Source organism: Sesamum indicum, linkage group LG9 (assembly GCF_026168435.1).
Source record: "Sesamum indicum cultivar Baizhima isolate 11 linkage group LG9, ASM2616843v1, whole genome shotgun sequence".
Lineage (NCBI taxonomy): Eukaryota > Viridiplantae > Streptophyta > Magnoliopsida > Lamiales > Pedaliaceae > Sesamum > Sesamum indicum.
Genome location: NC_142665.1, coordinates 20,817,484 through 20,831,235, shown reverse-complemented (window position 1 = coordinate 20,831,235; position 13,752 = coordinate 20,817,484). Strand labels below are relative to the sequence as shown.

General features: G+C 37.1%; 3 protein-coding genes across 4 annotated transcripts; 2 read left to right on the top strand and 1 right to left on the bottom strand.

Annotated features, from left to right (window-relative positions):
- Window positions 1–776: 776 nt before the first annotated feature.
- SGA2 (ASF1 like histone chaperone) lies at window positions 777–3,850 on the top strand. Its single transcript, XM_011101207.3, has 3 exons — window positions 777–1,111; window positions 2,842–2,957; window positions 3,056–3,850. The coding sequence occupies exons 1-3, from the start codon at window positions 1,003–1,005 to the stop codon at window positions 3,413–3,415; spliced, it is 585 nt and encodes a 194-aa protein (XP_011099509.1). The 5' UTR covers window positions 777–1,002; the 3' UTR covers window positions 3,416–3,850.
- A 321-nt stretch (window positions 3,851–4,171) lies between these two features.
- LOC105177912 (stress response protein) lies at window positions 4,172–9,169 on the bottom strand. 2 transcript variants are annotated; one of them, XM_011101208.3, is made up of 7 exons: window positions 9,015–9,169; window positions 8,250–8,456; window positions 7,970–8,020; window positions 6,196–6,437; window positions 4,720–4,842; window positions 4,530–4,592; window positions 4,172–4,449 (listed from the first exon to the last, which is right to left on the bottom strand). In XM_011101208.3, exons 2-7 carry the CDS (start codon window positions 8,431–8,433, stop codon window positions 4,381–4,383), a joined length of 732 nt encoding a protein of 243 aa, XP_011099510.1. In that variant the 5' UTR covers window positions 8,434–8,456; window positions 9,015–9,169; the 3' UTR covers window positions 4,172–4,380. The 2 variants fall into 2 exon arrangements, with proteins under 2 accessions (XP_011099510.1, XP_020554895.1); XM_020699236.2 differs by lacking the exon at window positions 9,015–9,169 and adding an exon at window positions 8,875–8,988.
- Window positions 9,170–9,687: 518 nt separating this feature from the next.
- Window positions 9,688–12,894, top strand: LOC105177913 (protein DETOXIFICATION 14). The gene is made up of 7 exons (XM_011101209.3): window positions 9,688–10,291; window positions 10,803–11,338; window positions 11,443–11,529; window positions 11,615–11,671; window positions 11,792–12,030; window positions 12,126–12,331; window positions 12,515–12,894. Exons 1-7 carry the CDS (start codon window positions 10,046–10,048, stop codon window positions 12,560–12,562), a joined length of 1,419 nt encoding a protein of 472 aa, XP_011099511.1. The 5' UTR covers window positions 9,688–10,045; the 3' UTR covers window positions 12,563–12,894.
- The last annotated feature ends 858 nt before the right edge of the window (window positions 12,895–13,752 follow it).

Genomic DNA, 13,752 nt, shown 5'->3' with positions numbered 1-13,752 from the left:
CAGCAGTTCGGGAACTTTACTGTCAAAAACCAGCTCTTATATATTCATGTACATAATCCAGATATATAGTATGCAAGATTCTGTGCTTCTCTAAGATTGCTCATAAGTTGCATGAATTGAACACAGCCCGAACTTGGTGGTGCATGCATCACTTTTCTGTTTCTCGACCTCCATTTAGTGCAACTCCAAATTCATCAAATCACTCCATGACATTCATCACGTTCATTTTGCTCTTGACTTCCATCTTCATGTAGGAATGTCATTAAACTAATTGAGGTAATGCTATTAAACTAATTAATGTAGACTTATTTTGACCAAAAAAATAAATGAGGCACTGTTTCAAAATATTTCAAAACACCACCAAAACTTTCGATTTAATTAGATTTTGTTAAAACATAACAGTTAGGATCATAGAGAGATCTCTTTAAAAGGTAAAGGACTATAATGATATATTTAAGAGATAAAGGACTAAAATGAGAAGAAAACTAAAAATGAAGAACTAATGAAGAGATTCGGCCTTAACAAACTATCTCAATGATATGGTAATTGAACTTATGTTTACTTTTTTATGGGCCATATGATTATGTAGAGGCCCAATTACGTTGTGTCCCAGTCAAATGGGCCGAAGCCCAATCCATTAAGCTAAAAAAAAGCAAGTTAAATATCAAACAAGCCCAGATATTGAAGGAACTCCCGCCAAATTCCAAAACCGGCTACACCCGGTTGCCAAAACAGTAGCCAGTCACCTGTATAAATTCCCCCCAAACTCGTAGACTCAACTTTTGCTTTGGTGTTCTTCGTCTAATTATTAAAAAAAAAAAAAAAGAATTACATCAAATTGTTGCTTCGTTCATCGTTCAAGTAAATTCTTGTCTCTTTTAGGGTGGAATCGTTGCTGGTGTTGTTCCGTTTGATGAAGTTTACTTTGCTTGAGGTTCCATCAGAGGCGTATTTGAGCAACGCGAGCCGTGTGAAGATTGGGACTGCTTCGGTTTTGGTACAATGAGTGCGGTGAACATCACGAACGTGGCGGTGCTGGACAACCCGGCATCGTTTTTGTCCCCTTTTCAGTTCGAAATCTCCTACGAGTGTGTAACTCCTCTAAAAGACGGTAATTGTTTTCGTTTTCTTTTTGGTTTCTTACTTCTCGGCTGTTTGATGTGTGTTTATGCGTAACATTTTAATTTATTGTGTTGAGAAATTTTAGGGTTAGTTGGTTCTTTGATATGTGAAGTAGGGTTTGTGGCAGTGGAATATTTGGTTTTTATTTTTTGTTATTTGATTGACTTTTGTTATTGCCATTGGGGACTTGCTGATTTAGCTGAGAAAGATGATACATTTTGGTAAGGAAAGAATGCCAAGGGCGTGCTAGGGTTTTGTAATGCGCAAGCTTCCAGCAGGAATTTTGGCCAACAATAGTGGTATAAATTCGCTGCACCTGTTAATGGACTTGGTTTCATAAATTGAACAACTGAATAAAGAATAATAAACTGTGGGCTATAGAGGACCTTCTTAGAAAAGAAGATAGATCTAGATCATATTTGTGGACAGACCTTGGAGACAGAGGTAACATTGATTACCACGTGCATGTAGAATATCCGCAGACTTTGTTTTCTACGTGGCACTTGCCATAACTTACAAAATCTCAGGCTAGGATGGTGATGATTCAATGCAACCATTCATCAAACCCTGGTGATTGGGCATCTACTAGTCTTGCTAGACAATTGCTCTTTTGCATTTTTTTAAAAGAGATCAAGGCTTGTTCTACAACTCCCTATCCAAAATGGCTTGCATCCATAACCCATAAGGTTGAAGGGTGCAATGAACAAGCTGGCTCTGAGTTTTGAAGTCGGAACCAGCAGGCAATGGGTCTTTCTAGAGTGGGAGGATCACATCTGCTTTTGCATTGTGCCATACAACCAAGCTGCACAAGCTATATATTAAAAAGGTTGGGGATTGTGAAAAACAGTGCTTCAGCTACGTCGAATATCCATTTCTGTATTATTGGTAGCAAACTGAATCGCATTTTAGGAAAAATTCGACATTTATACACAGAGCTAATCTAAGCTGTGATGATGAGTGCATTTGAAGTTTTCTAGTGTGAGTGGGGGCCACCACTAAATCCGGTATTTATTGCTAGGGTGGAGCCTTTTGCATCCTATGCCTGTCAATTTATTACCTGGTGAATTTGATGCAAGCAGTAATTGCAACATGGCCTTTTGCGGTTTCTTTATCAGACATGAAATGCTGTAGGCAGCCCTGAACCTGTGGTGTTGACAATTTAATCACGAAACCAAATATTCTTATCCAAGGGAACAAGTCCTGGTTTAAGAGAAAATACCTATAGCATGGAACAAATCCCTGGAAGCGTACCAACGTGAAGAATAGTTGTCATCATGTGACTCTATTAAGAAAATTGCAAATGTTATCTTGAATAGAAAAAACTGGGAATTAATGAGGGTTTAAATATTTTATGGCAGAAGATTTCAGCTATTTCATTATCTTTCCGTGATAGTGTGCCAAATCAGTCAAACATGCAGCTGGGTATAAATAACTGAGAAATGGTTTCAAGTTAATAACATTCCACTTTGTGATTCTTCACATCTGTCAAAGAGGGGTTTGGTCGAATTGAAGGTGGTTGCTTTTTCTCTCCGTCCCGTGATGCATGATTGGTGGTGCGGCGACATATTTTGCACATCTGGTTGTTTACTCTATTTATTTTCAGTTACATGAAGGTTCTTTTCACCTCTTGACTTAACATACATGCATGAATTTTCATTTGCTTGGACAAAAGAATACTGTCTTGTATGTCTATTTTATAATCAATGTAGTGCACTGCAGATTTGGAATGGAAACTCATCTATGTTGGATCTGCTGAGGATGAAACATATGACCAACTTTTAGAAAGTGTTCTTGTTGGCCCAGTCAATGTTGGAAATTATCGATTTGTTTTGCAGGTAAATACAGTAAAGATATGTTTGAGGACTTATACTTTGTAATGGGCTACTGCCATGTACACATCATGATCTTACTTTCTTGTGTGAATTGATCTCAGGCAGACCCTCCGGATCCTTCCAAGATTCGTGAGGAAGACATCATAGGTGTGACAGTGCTTTTGTTGACATGCTCTTACATGGGTCAAGAATTTGTTCGCGTGGGCTATTATGTTAATAATGATTATGATGATGAGCAGCTCAGGGAGGAGCCTCCCCAGAAGATCTTGATTGACAGGATTCAAAGAAACATATTATCCGATAAACCAAGAGTAACCAAATTCCCCATTAATTTTCACCCTGAGAACAGTGAGACTGGTGAACAAGCCACTCCACCTGGCCATGCTGGTGAAGCAGATGGATGTGAAGAACAAAGTCAGCCTTCACCCAATCATCTTTCGAATGAAGAGCATAAAACATGATGAGACGAACTTTCTGATCATGTGGCTTTCTTTAGCTCTTCGATGTGCTGATCTGCCTGTAGCTGCAGTTTACTTTGGCAATTTCTTTCAAGTATTGACTGCGTGTCCAGACTGATTTTGAGGTCCTTCCTGTGCTGTTACAACCAGCTTATGCATACTACAGTGCGCTGCTGGTTCATTCCAGCCTCGCTTGCTAAAAGTGCAAAATATTTGGCCCCATTAAACTCTTAAAAACTCTAAGATGCTCAAAGTGATTGGGACTAGGCAAAAGTTTGTTATTGGTTTCACCCAATAGCCTGGAAGCAGTTGTTTGATAGATTTTTCGAGTTGTGATTATAATTTTGTATCTGTTGCTCAACCTACATTCACTGCCAAGGGCTTTTTGTGGATTTTAGTAGACTATGCTAAGAGGATTAAGTTAACACCATTGATGTATGATGCTTGGTTCTACCCTTCCATTTGTGCATACATTACAACTCCAATTAGGTTCTTGGGCATTCATTTGATATTTTTCCACCATTTTTCAGCCTCTGTTTTCTGACATTTGCGTTGTAGCATCTGGAAGCATATTTTCATATTTGTAAAGCTGTTGAAACACCTAGCCATCAGAAGTTATCAAATTAGATTTGAGTGTAGAGTATTGGTGTGCATGCGTAATTAACATTTCCTCTTGCCATTCTATATGGTGCCATTGTACAGCATGCGAACTTTACAAGCTACAGAAGAAAAAGATCACCACAAAAATAAACAAGCAAGTAAAATAACCCACTTTTTTCCTCATTCGACTCATGTAATTTCTGGGAATCCCGAGCATTTAGGTAAAACTGGCAAGATGTCAAAGCAAACAAAACTGAAAGAGTCTATCAACTTGTTTCTAGGATTGTCCTGTAGAACTTTAAACTTCTATGTATTTGGAACTGCATTCAGGTTGTGAGGGCAAAAATTGGAAGTCGTAATCATCTTTTTCAGCTATCATCCTTCCGTCTCTTCCCCTGCTTCTCTGTTGATTGTCTTGCTTTCTCTGGCCTTATTTCCTTTGGAGATTCAGAAAATCAAGTCACAACACCATTAGAGCTAAATGCTATCCATTTGCAAGTAATGGGATGTCCTTTACCTGTCTAGATCTCTTCCTCTGTTTCCATCTCCCTTTGCCCTTTTTCTTTGGTTTATCAGACTTCTGTTGCGTTATTACATTTAAATTAGGAAAAGATTCAGACTATTCACATAAACGAGCAACAATGGTTAAACATTCATCTTAGCTGCCAGTCTTTCAGCTAGCTCAAGTTGAAGGATATCATTTTTACCTGTCCAGACACAGCAGTTGTAGGATGAACCTCAGGAGCCGTCTCACCCTCAATTTGTCCATCATCGTTGAGCATAAGCTTAAGCCTCCCTTCTCTACGTAATTTCTCAGAACGGGCATGTCTCTGTCAAGGAGAGGAAATAAAGTTATCAAACTATTCAAAATTCTGTTACTGCAGTATCCTTTCAGAACAGAAAGAAAGGAAATGTAAGTGGATGACCTGCCGTGGGACAAAAGTAATTTTTTTGAAAGATCACTAACAGTTATTGCACCACTGGACATAATCTCAACATTGAACAACGACTAAGAACACACCAGAATTAGAGAGAGATTTGCTCTGATCTTTGAACCATGAATCAAGCAAGAATGTAGCACGTAGACATATTTGTGCGCTCTTACAAATACAACTCCTGTTAAGGATTTGTTTTAGGGTTGAGCTAATTTTACTGATTTTTTCCTATTATTTGTCAACTGCAGAGCTTCATGAACTTAATATACCACTAAGGGGCCACCACAAGCCGCACAACGAATAGATCATCAATGTGAAAGTCCACCATCAAATGATCTCAACTACCTCAAGGGTATGAAAGTCCAATTCCACAACCTCCATGGCCATTACGTCAATATTCTTTTCACCAACTTATCTTTGTTCATATTAGAAAAATTCAGAAGAGTGCTTCACATATGAATTAAAAAGAAAAGAGAACAGAAACTAGAAATATGTTAAGGATGACAAAAGAATGATTAAACCAGAAAATTTTAGAGCTTAACACATAATACTTTGAATAGGGATGCACAAAATGACATTGTTTGTTTGGGGGAGCGAAAAACCATATTATTATGGAGACTCAAAAGAAAGATTTAACACCAAGCATCTAGAATGTAAGACATAATGCGTATATCCTACTTATTAGAAGTTGTTGACTTTAGCTTTTTCAACAAATTAGACAAAATAAAAAAAGATAACTTTTGTTATTCTGGATATATCCATTCTATTTAACCAGAGTGTTAGCCCTAATGAGAACTCGCCTTACCAGAAACCTGCATTAGCTATCTATTCGGTCTAGCCCCCCCACCCCCTCCAACAAGGAGGTCAATTACTCTCTCCTCGCTCTTTGGTTGGGCGAGGACCCCCCCCCCCCCTCTCTCACCTATGTCAGCTAACCTCCTGCTTTTTTGATCGGGGAGTCGAGAGAGGGGATTCCTCCCTTTGCTTCCTTAGCTTCGGTTTTGTTCCTGCCTGCCAACTAAGCCAGCCAGTCACTAGCTATTGACCACAGAAGCTCGTTAAGCTAGCCCCAATACCCCTACCTAGCAGCCTAGCTCCAACAACAACTTTGCTTATGCTAGCTGTGTAGTTCATCCATGTTTTTTGCAGTTGAAAAATCCTGCTCAGCCGTGATTTATGATCACAAAATGATCTTGAATTAGAAATGAAACTCTTGAGAAATGTTCCTAGCATCTAAAAAATACTTGCCTTGGAGTTCAGATGAGCCTTTAAAGTCTCCTCTGACAAGCAGACAATTCTGGGGCACAGCTTGCACTTGAAGACTGATTTACATTTTAGAACACAATCCATCGCATCAAATTGGACCTCATCCTTTTCAGGAGTAAGCTCTGCCTTGGGAAATACATTGTTGCCTTCAGCACTAGTAAAACTTCCAATAATATCTTGCCCACCAGCTTGAGCTGCCACATCATCGTCGCTCGTAGGCAAACCTGCAAAGATGGAATTCTATGTTTATAGTAAGAATGAAGGTTATTCTAGAAGGTAACCATTTGATTTGAACATTTTCTGTTACATGAAACATTTATGCTGGATTTTTTCTTAGAGAAAAAAGCCTCAAGTTATAGTACACACATATAGTGGTCCCAGGTAAATAAAGAAAAGCGGCGCAATTCGGTCAGAATTTATACTTTAACTGATACTTATCCTCGTGATCTCATCACAAATATTAAGGATGCAGTTATGGTCGGTTCTGCCAATCTACTCGAAAGCCACATCTGGGGGTAAGTGGCAAACTATTAACTGTAACCTTATTTGACTTTCTTATGCCCGTTAAATCTCAGAAATCAACTCAACATTTCTATTGAACATAAAAACATTCACAAGATAAAAGATTTCCTAGCACATGAATTTATGGGCGCAAAAACACAATTTTCAAGAAAAAAAATCAGACTATCCACTTTTTAGGTGATCTTCATCCAAACGCAACTTGACATGCAGCTGTAACAAACCTGAAACACTAATATGTCTGATTAACTTTCGTACTTATCAGAAGCCCAAACACCTTTCAAAGAGGGACATTAAATTTAAAAAGGATATTTGAATATATAACAGCAAGATGCTGCACATCTTGGTGCATAGTGTATCTGAAGAAAGTTGATAACATAGTAAAAAAGAAAAATTATAATATGCCCAAAACAAGGAATATTGATGAGGAGAAACATTCAGATATAACTAAAAAAATGACTGTGAAATAGAAAAAATGAGATCATACAGAAAAACATCAGCTCCAGAGCCATAAAAGGTCTGTCAACTGGGAATAAAACAATTCAAATGATAGAAAATAAAGTTCAGTACCCAAGGATTGGGCATTTTTTAACTGATTTTTGTACAGCAGAATACGTTATAGTTATACCATATCATTCATTAGCATGATGTTTGGCTAAGATCAAACTGCTATAAACCTCTTGAGACAGCTCCACTATTGAAGATTTCACTCTCACTAGCTGTCCAACTTCAACATCTAAGATGGAACATCTTTGTAAAAGGTGTGCTTCGCGGTAACGACAAACATATTAGTCTTGGCCTTAAAGTAAAGATATACATTATTTCTTCTGGTAATACCAGCTGGTTATCAGCAGTTAGCAACAAAGATATGGATGTTTTTTTTCTTGTGATCCCATCATGAAATGCTATTAGGATAAGCAATACATATGAGGAACGAGAAGTAATGATATACACTACAATAGTCACTAGTAGTTTTTACAGTACATAAGACGAGAAAAGAGACCAGAGAATTTCACAGCCAAAAGACTGCACGACACTGCATGCAAAGTTGTAAGAGGTTCCACAAAGCATGTCATGCAGCAAACTATGAAGTAATACCAATGAAGTCACATCAAACAGAATGCATTAATGCACTAATGGAACACTTGAACCTAAATATACTTCATTGGAAATGGAATTAGGTATGAACATTGACACAAAAGGTGTAAGAAGAGAAAGAAACAAGAATAAGTCTAACCTGATGAGTCAAGGTTAACTTCATTTGCTGAACTATCCTCGCTCTCATAACCTGAAAGTGTGAAACAATCAAAAAATAAATTTGACAAGAAACATGGTTTCCAACTTAAATCCTGGATATTACAAACTAAGCTAAGCAAGACAATAATCTAATGATAGCATGATACAGAACAAGCAAGGTCAATATATGTACACGAACAGATTTTCACTACCATATGCTTAATCAGCAAAGATCAAGAAAAAGAAAGCAATCAAAATAGGACACCTAAAGTTACACACACCAGAAGAAGAGGTCGCTTCTCCTTTCTCCCTCACATCTGCAGCAACATTTTCTTCTTCTTCCTCTTCTTCAACTTCTGTTTCATCTGTGGCCTCTGCCTCCACTTCAGAGTCTGAAGAAGATGAGGATTCAGAAGGGTCATCCCTATTACCGTGTTCAAACCTGTAGAATCGCCTTTTTATCATTTTTATCGCCTCTGTTTTCTCAACTGTGAAAATAAAGAAATTAGATAAGCAGTGAATGCTGAAGCTCAATCTACAAACAAACCGAGGAATAACTGAACACGAGACATCTGTATTCTGGGCAGTAAAAGTTCCAACTTCTCCTCAGTCAATAGTATTTTAACCCACAATCATAAAATGACATTTTACATACACTACTTTTTCCACAGTCATAAATTTCTATCTTCTTCCCAGTTATTACAAAACATCAGCGCTTAAATTGAAGTTTAACTTCATATTCTTTATTGTCTTCTTTTAAGGGGGCAATAGTTCACACAAAGCCCAAACGATAAATATTTAAAATCAAATGCAAAAGGGAAAATAATCCAAACTGACTGCTAAAAACTCAAGAGAAAAGAATCTACATATATGAATGTCCCCACGTAAAAATGCATAAAAACTCACTAAATCAATCCAAGAGCCCAAATTTCCCGAAAAATATAAACCTGGACTCCAAGAATATACTGTTTTTCAAATAAACCAGAAAACGCAAGTGAATTCTATGGAGAGAGAGAGAGAGAGAGAGAGAGAGAGAGAGGGGTTACCTTAAAATATGAACGGCTGCTTGTGCTGTCGCAATACGAGGAGGAAAGGGAAGAGGGTTTTGGTTCAAAAGCGATGGGAGTAGCTGTGCCTGCATAAACTTGAATCGCCACGTGGAAGTTTCTCATAGGTCTTAGTCGGTCCTTGCCAGGCTAAGCGAAATAGTACCGGATAAATTGCATAAAAGTCCACCGCTCAGTTTGATTTCATTTTTAATTTATTTTTGTGCGTTTTATAGACATAAAAAGAAAAAATTAAAAATAAATAAATATATATTACAGATAGGGTGTATATTTGAATTTATTAATAATATAAAATAAGTATGATATATTTGATATTAGTTAGTAAGAGATAAAAAAACTATTCATTGTCAAATTATTATTTTTTTATATATATTGATATACATGTATGAATATGTATATAATTTATTTAGTTATGTATAGATTAAAATAAATAGTAAATTTGAATAATAATATTGTTCCGAAACACTCAAAACTAGTCAAAAATGGGCGAAATAATTCAAACTAAACATGAAAATATTTTAGGACATCTCACTTTGCACGTGTTTTCAAAATTTAAATAGACAAAAAATTTGTGTATTTTCTTAAATATTGCACACTTTCTCATTTTGTTAGTTATGTTTAACAGTGTTAAATTTTTTATTAAATTGTCCTTATACAATATATATTGAGCAAACTCGTGGCGAACCAAGAAATCAGCTTCCAACCCGATTAAAGTGGGTCATCCACATCAAACCAGTGAATCCCGCAGAACGTAATTTCTTTTCCTCTAACCCAAAAAGTTCGGAACGGCAACAGAGATTCTTTGATGGTACGTTGGTCTTAACAACAACAGATATTCTTTGTCCACCATTTTCAATGTCATCGTTGACGTTGTTTGATGAGAAGCCTGTACAAACGACGGAAGTGGGAGCCCGCATCTTGAAGCATTGATCCAGGAAGAAAATCGTCGTGGAAAATCAATTCTTGCAATCACGTACGTCAAGATTCTGTCTTTCTGAGTTCCTCCAAGAATGGAGGTGGAAGCGCTGGTGAAAAAGGAAAATCCCGGTAGCAAAAGCGGGTTTACGAGATGGGACGCATTTGCCCTGGAGCTGAGCCGTGTGAATTGGATTGCTTTGCCGATGATAGTGGCAACGGTGTCCCAGTACCTGCTGCGGGTTTCGCCCATGTTTATGTTGGGCCATTTGAATGAACTCTCTTTGTCAAGTGCCTCCATCGCCACCTCTCTTTGCAATGTTACGGGATTCAGTGTACTGGTAAGGTCGCTTTGATTCCTTATAGTGTTCTTTTATTTTTTTTAATTATTATTGTTGAAGGGATTATGGGATTTAATGCTATTATTCTGTTCATGAAGCGTTATTGCATTGCAAATGTATTTCTTGCGAAGCCCACTGGATATTTGTAATCCCTTTTTTCATGTATTCATCTAATTTTCTCGCATTTGCACGTAAATGGTGCAAGAATAGAGATGTAAGCCACTTCAGTTATCATTTTTCGGTATACGTCCTAGTATTTTAACCTCGGCATTTCAGTTATTATATTGCTTCCTTCTGCTGCTAGATGTGCCTGTTATTGATATGGAGGGTTTGCAGTTTATTTACATTTGATCAATAATTAAAGCGTTTGTGTAATACTTGTGTGTATATGTGCTTTTGACTTGAGCTCTGCAATGTTTTGGTCATCTTAGTTAATTTGGATACTTCGTGAGGTTAACTTCCATGAATATTCTTTCAGCTAATAATTAAGAAATGACTTTAATCTTTGCAGTTTGGAATGGCTAGTGCTTTGGAAACGCTATGCGGGCAGGCATATGGAGCAGAGCAATACAAAAAAGTCGGAACTTACAGTATTGGGGCCATTTTTTGTCTCTTCGTGGTATGCATACCGTTGTCTCTTCTGTTTATGTTGACAGAGAAGCTGTTAGTATTAATGGGCCAAGATCCTTTAATAGCAGCTGAAGCAGGGAAATTTGCGATTCTGCTCATCCCCACGCTGTTCCCCTACGCCATTCTCCAGTGTCTTGTTCGTTATTTGCAGTGTCAGAGTTTGATCCTTCCCATGGTTTGGAGTTCATTGGTGTCTCTGGGCTTCCAGTTATTCCTCTGTTGGGCTTTCATATTCAAGTTTGAACTTGGAAATGCTGGAGCAGCACTCTCCATAGGAGTAGCGTATTGGTTTAACGTCATTTTGCTTCTGCTCTATGTTAAGTATTCTCCTGCCTGTGACAGAACCCATGCTTCATTTTCAATGGAGACTCTGAGGGAGTTCTTTCAGCTTGCTATACCGTCTTCTGCAATGGTCTGGTAAATTAACTTTGATCTGCTGAATTTGGATTAGTGGACCAAGAAATTCTGTTTTCTATTAGCCTGGCAGTACTTAAGCATTACTCTGCTGCCAATGTCTACAGTCTGGAGTGGTGGTCGTTCGAGCTGATACTATTGCTGTCTGGAGTGTTGCCAAATCCACAATTAGAGACATCGGTTTTCTCTATATGGTGTCCCGATTTGCCTTGCTGCTATTTGATGATTTCAAGATTTCAGATTACACCACTCTAACTATATACTTTCCTTTGCATGCAGCTTTACGATTTCTTATTTGCATGGTCTGATACCGTATTCTTTTGGTGCTGCTGCAAGGTTTCTTCTTGATCCATACGAAACATATATCCAGAACAAATAAATCAAATGTTGAACTTTAAGACAGGTTCGATGCTATCACGTTCATGTACACTAAAACAGACACTTTGTCTTTTCCAGCACTCTGATCTCCAACGAGCTGGGAGCAGGGAAACCAGAAGCAGCCCAGGTTACTCTCTACACTGTTCTCGCTCTGTCAATTGCAGAGTTCCTGGTAGCCAGCTTTGGTCTCGTTATTTGCAGTCCTATATTGGGATATGCATTTAGCGAGGAAAAAGAAGTTGTCGATTATGTCAAGAAAATGGCTCCTTTCCTCAGTGTCTTGCTTACCATGGATGGCTTACAGGAAGTATTTTCAGGTCAGCATCCTGTTCAATATTGACGTTGTCGATGCAATGCCTTAACACACACACACCCTTTTCCTTATTTCCTCTGAAGTCATTCTTTTCTTCAGGGGTAGCCAGAGGTAGTGGGTGGCAGTATATAGGAGCTTACGTGAATCTTGGAGCATATTATCTGGTGGGAGTGCCGGTGGCCTTATTGATGGCGTTTGTTGCAGACCTGAAAGGAGCAGGCCTTTGGTGTGGACTTATAGTGGGAGCAACAGTACAATCTATCGCGCTTTCATTCATAACAGGTTTCACAAACTGGGAAAAACAGGTGAAGGCACAAACTTTTCTTGAAATTCACAGGCGCTGTTATTTAAAAAAGGGTCATTGTATCTTGGCAGACAATTATCGTAGATTCACATCAGCAAAAAGAGTCTAAGTCTTGCCTCGCTCCGTCTGAATTACACCTATTTTATTCAAACACTGACACGTCGATTATGCTCTCTGGATACAGGCAATGGTGGCACGACAGAGGATCTATTCTGGGCAAATTCCCAACTAAAACGAGTCCATTGGGTAGCCTGTGAATTGGTAGAGACGTGTGAATAGACATGGTGCAAGAAAGGACTGTGCCTTCAATGGGAATGAGACGTTTGCAGTACATAGGCACTGAAACCGGCCAGTGGGGGGTGGGTGCCGGTGGTAGTGGCGGGGGCCGCGGCAGGGAAAGTTATGAAAGTAAACTTGTTTTGTTGATTGTATCATGGAGTTGAGCTTGTACAGCGCGGGGGGAACTGTTACGTATACAGAAGAAAGCTTGTAAATCGTGGATAATATTGTTTTTCGATCATATTGAGGATTATCCAAAAAGAAAATGAATTCATTTATATTACACCACGTGCATAATTTAAAAATAGGATTTAATGTAATTTACGCCTTGTGATATTACAAATGGACAGATTACTTCCTATGATTAAAAAAAATAGCAATTTATCACTTATACTTATTAAAACAAAGCAATTTACTTTTCTATCTAAAAAGGTAAATTGGTACATTTTAAAAAAACAGGGGGATAAATTGTTGTATCTTAAAAAATACAGAAAGGTAAATAGTTATTTTTTTTATAGATGAATAATTCACTCATTTGCAATATCACAGGAGGTTGCTTGCATTTTTCCTTTTAAATATAGTATGTGTGATACATTTTATGTATAACATAATTTTGAAAAACTTAAAATAAAATATTATTGTAAATTATATATTTATTTTTTTGTAGAGTTAAAAATTACGTTAAATATATATAAGATAACATAAGATATATATATATATATATATGAGATAAAAATGCATGGGACAAAAAATCTACTAAAAGGTAGTTAAGAAAGATTATGATGAGTGGGCAAGTTATAAATAAATAATTAATTAATTTAAAAAATGAAGACCAAAATTATATTAAGCACCAAAAAGGTCCTCTACAATAATATAATATAGATTTTTATTATATTTTTAAATTAAATAAATTAAAAAATGGATAACTGGTCAAATTTTATAAAATAAATTATTTTTAACGTACATGAATAAAAATTTATTGATTTAATTAATTAATATAAGAGATAATTATTGGAAAAAAGTATAATTAAGGGTATATTAGTCAATCTATATATTATCTACCAAAAAAAAAAGAAAACATTTTAACCCGCAATATAGTATTCCTTATTTATACTTTTGTTGGTGATTATTATAAAGGACAAT

Coding starts and splice junctions, on each gene's coding strand:
- LOC105177913 (XM_011101209.3), top strand. CDS start 10,046: ATGGAGGTGGAAGCGCTGGTGAAAAAGGAAAATCCCGGTAGCAAAAGC. Junction 12,031..12,125: donor CTTACAGGAAGTATTTTCAG/GTCAGCATCCTG, acceptor TCTTTTCTTCAG/GGGTAGCCAGAGGTAGTGGG. Junction 12,332..12,514: donor TCACAAACTGGGAAAAACAG/GTGAAGGCACAA, acceptor CTCTGGATACAG/GCAATGGTGGCACGACAGAG.
- SGA2 (XM_011101207.3), top strand. CDS start 1,003: ATGAGTGCGGTGAACATCACGAACGTGGCGGTGCTGGACAACCCGGCA. Junction 1,112..2,841: donor TGTAACTCCTCTAAAAGACG/GTAATTGTTTTC, acceptor AGTGCACTGCAG/ATTTGGAATGGAAACTCATC. Junction 2,958..3,055: donor ATTATCGATTTGTTTTGCAG/GTAAATACAGTA, acceptor AATTGATCTCAG/GCAGACCCTCCGGATCCTTC.
- LOC105177912 (XM_011101208.3), bottom strand. CDS start 8,433: ATGATAAAAAGGCGATTCTACAGGTTTGAACACGGTAATAGGGATGAC. Junction 8,021..8,249: donor AGAAGCGACCTCTTCTTCTG/GTGTGTGTAACT, acceptor TCACACTTTCAG/GTTATGAGAGCGAGGATAGT. Junction 4,593..4,719: donor CAACTGCTGTGTCTGGACAG/GTAAAAATGATA, acceptor ATAACGCAACAG/AAGTCTGATAAACCAAAGAA.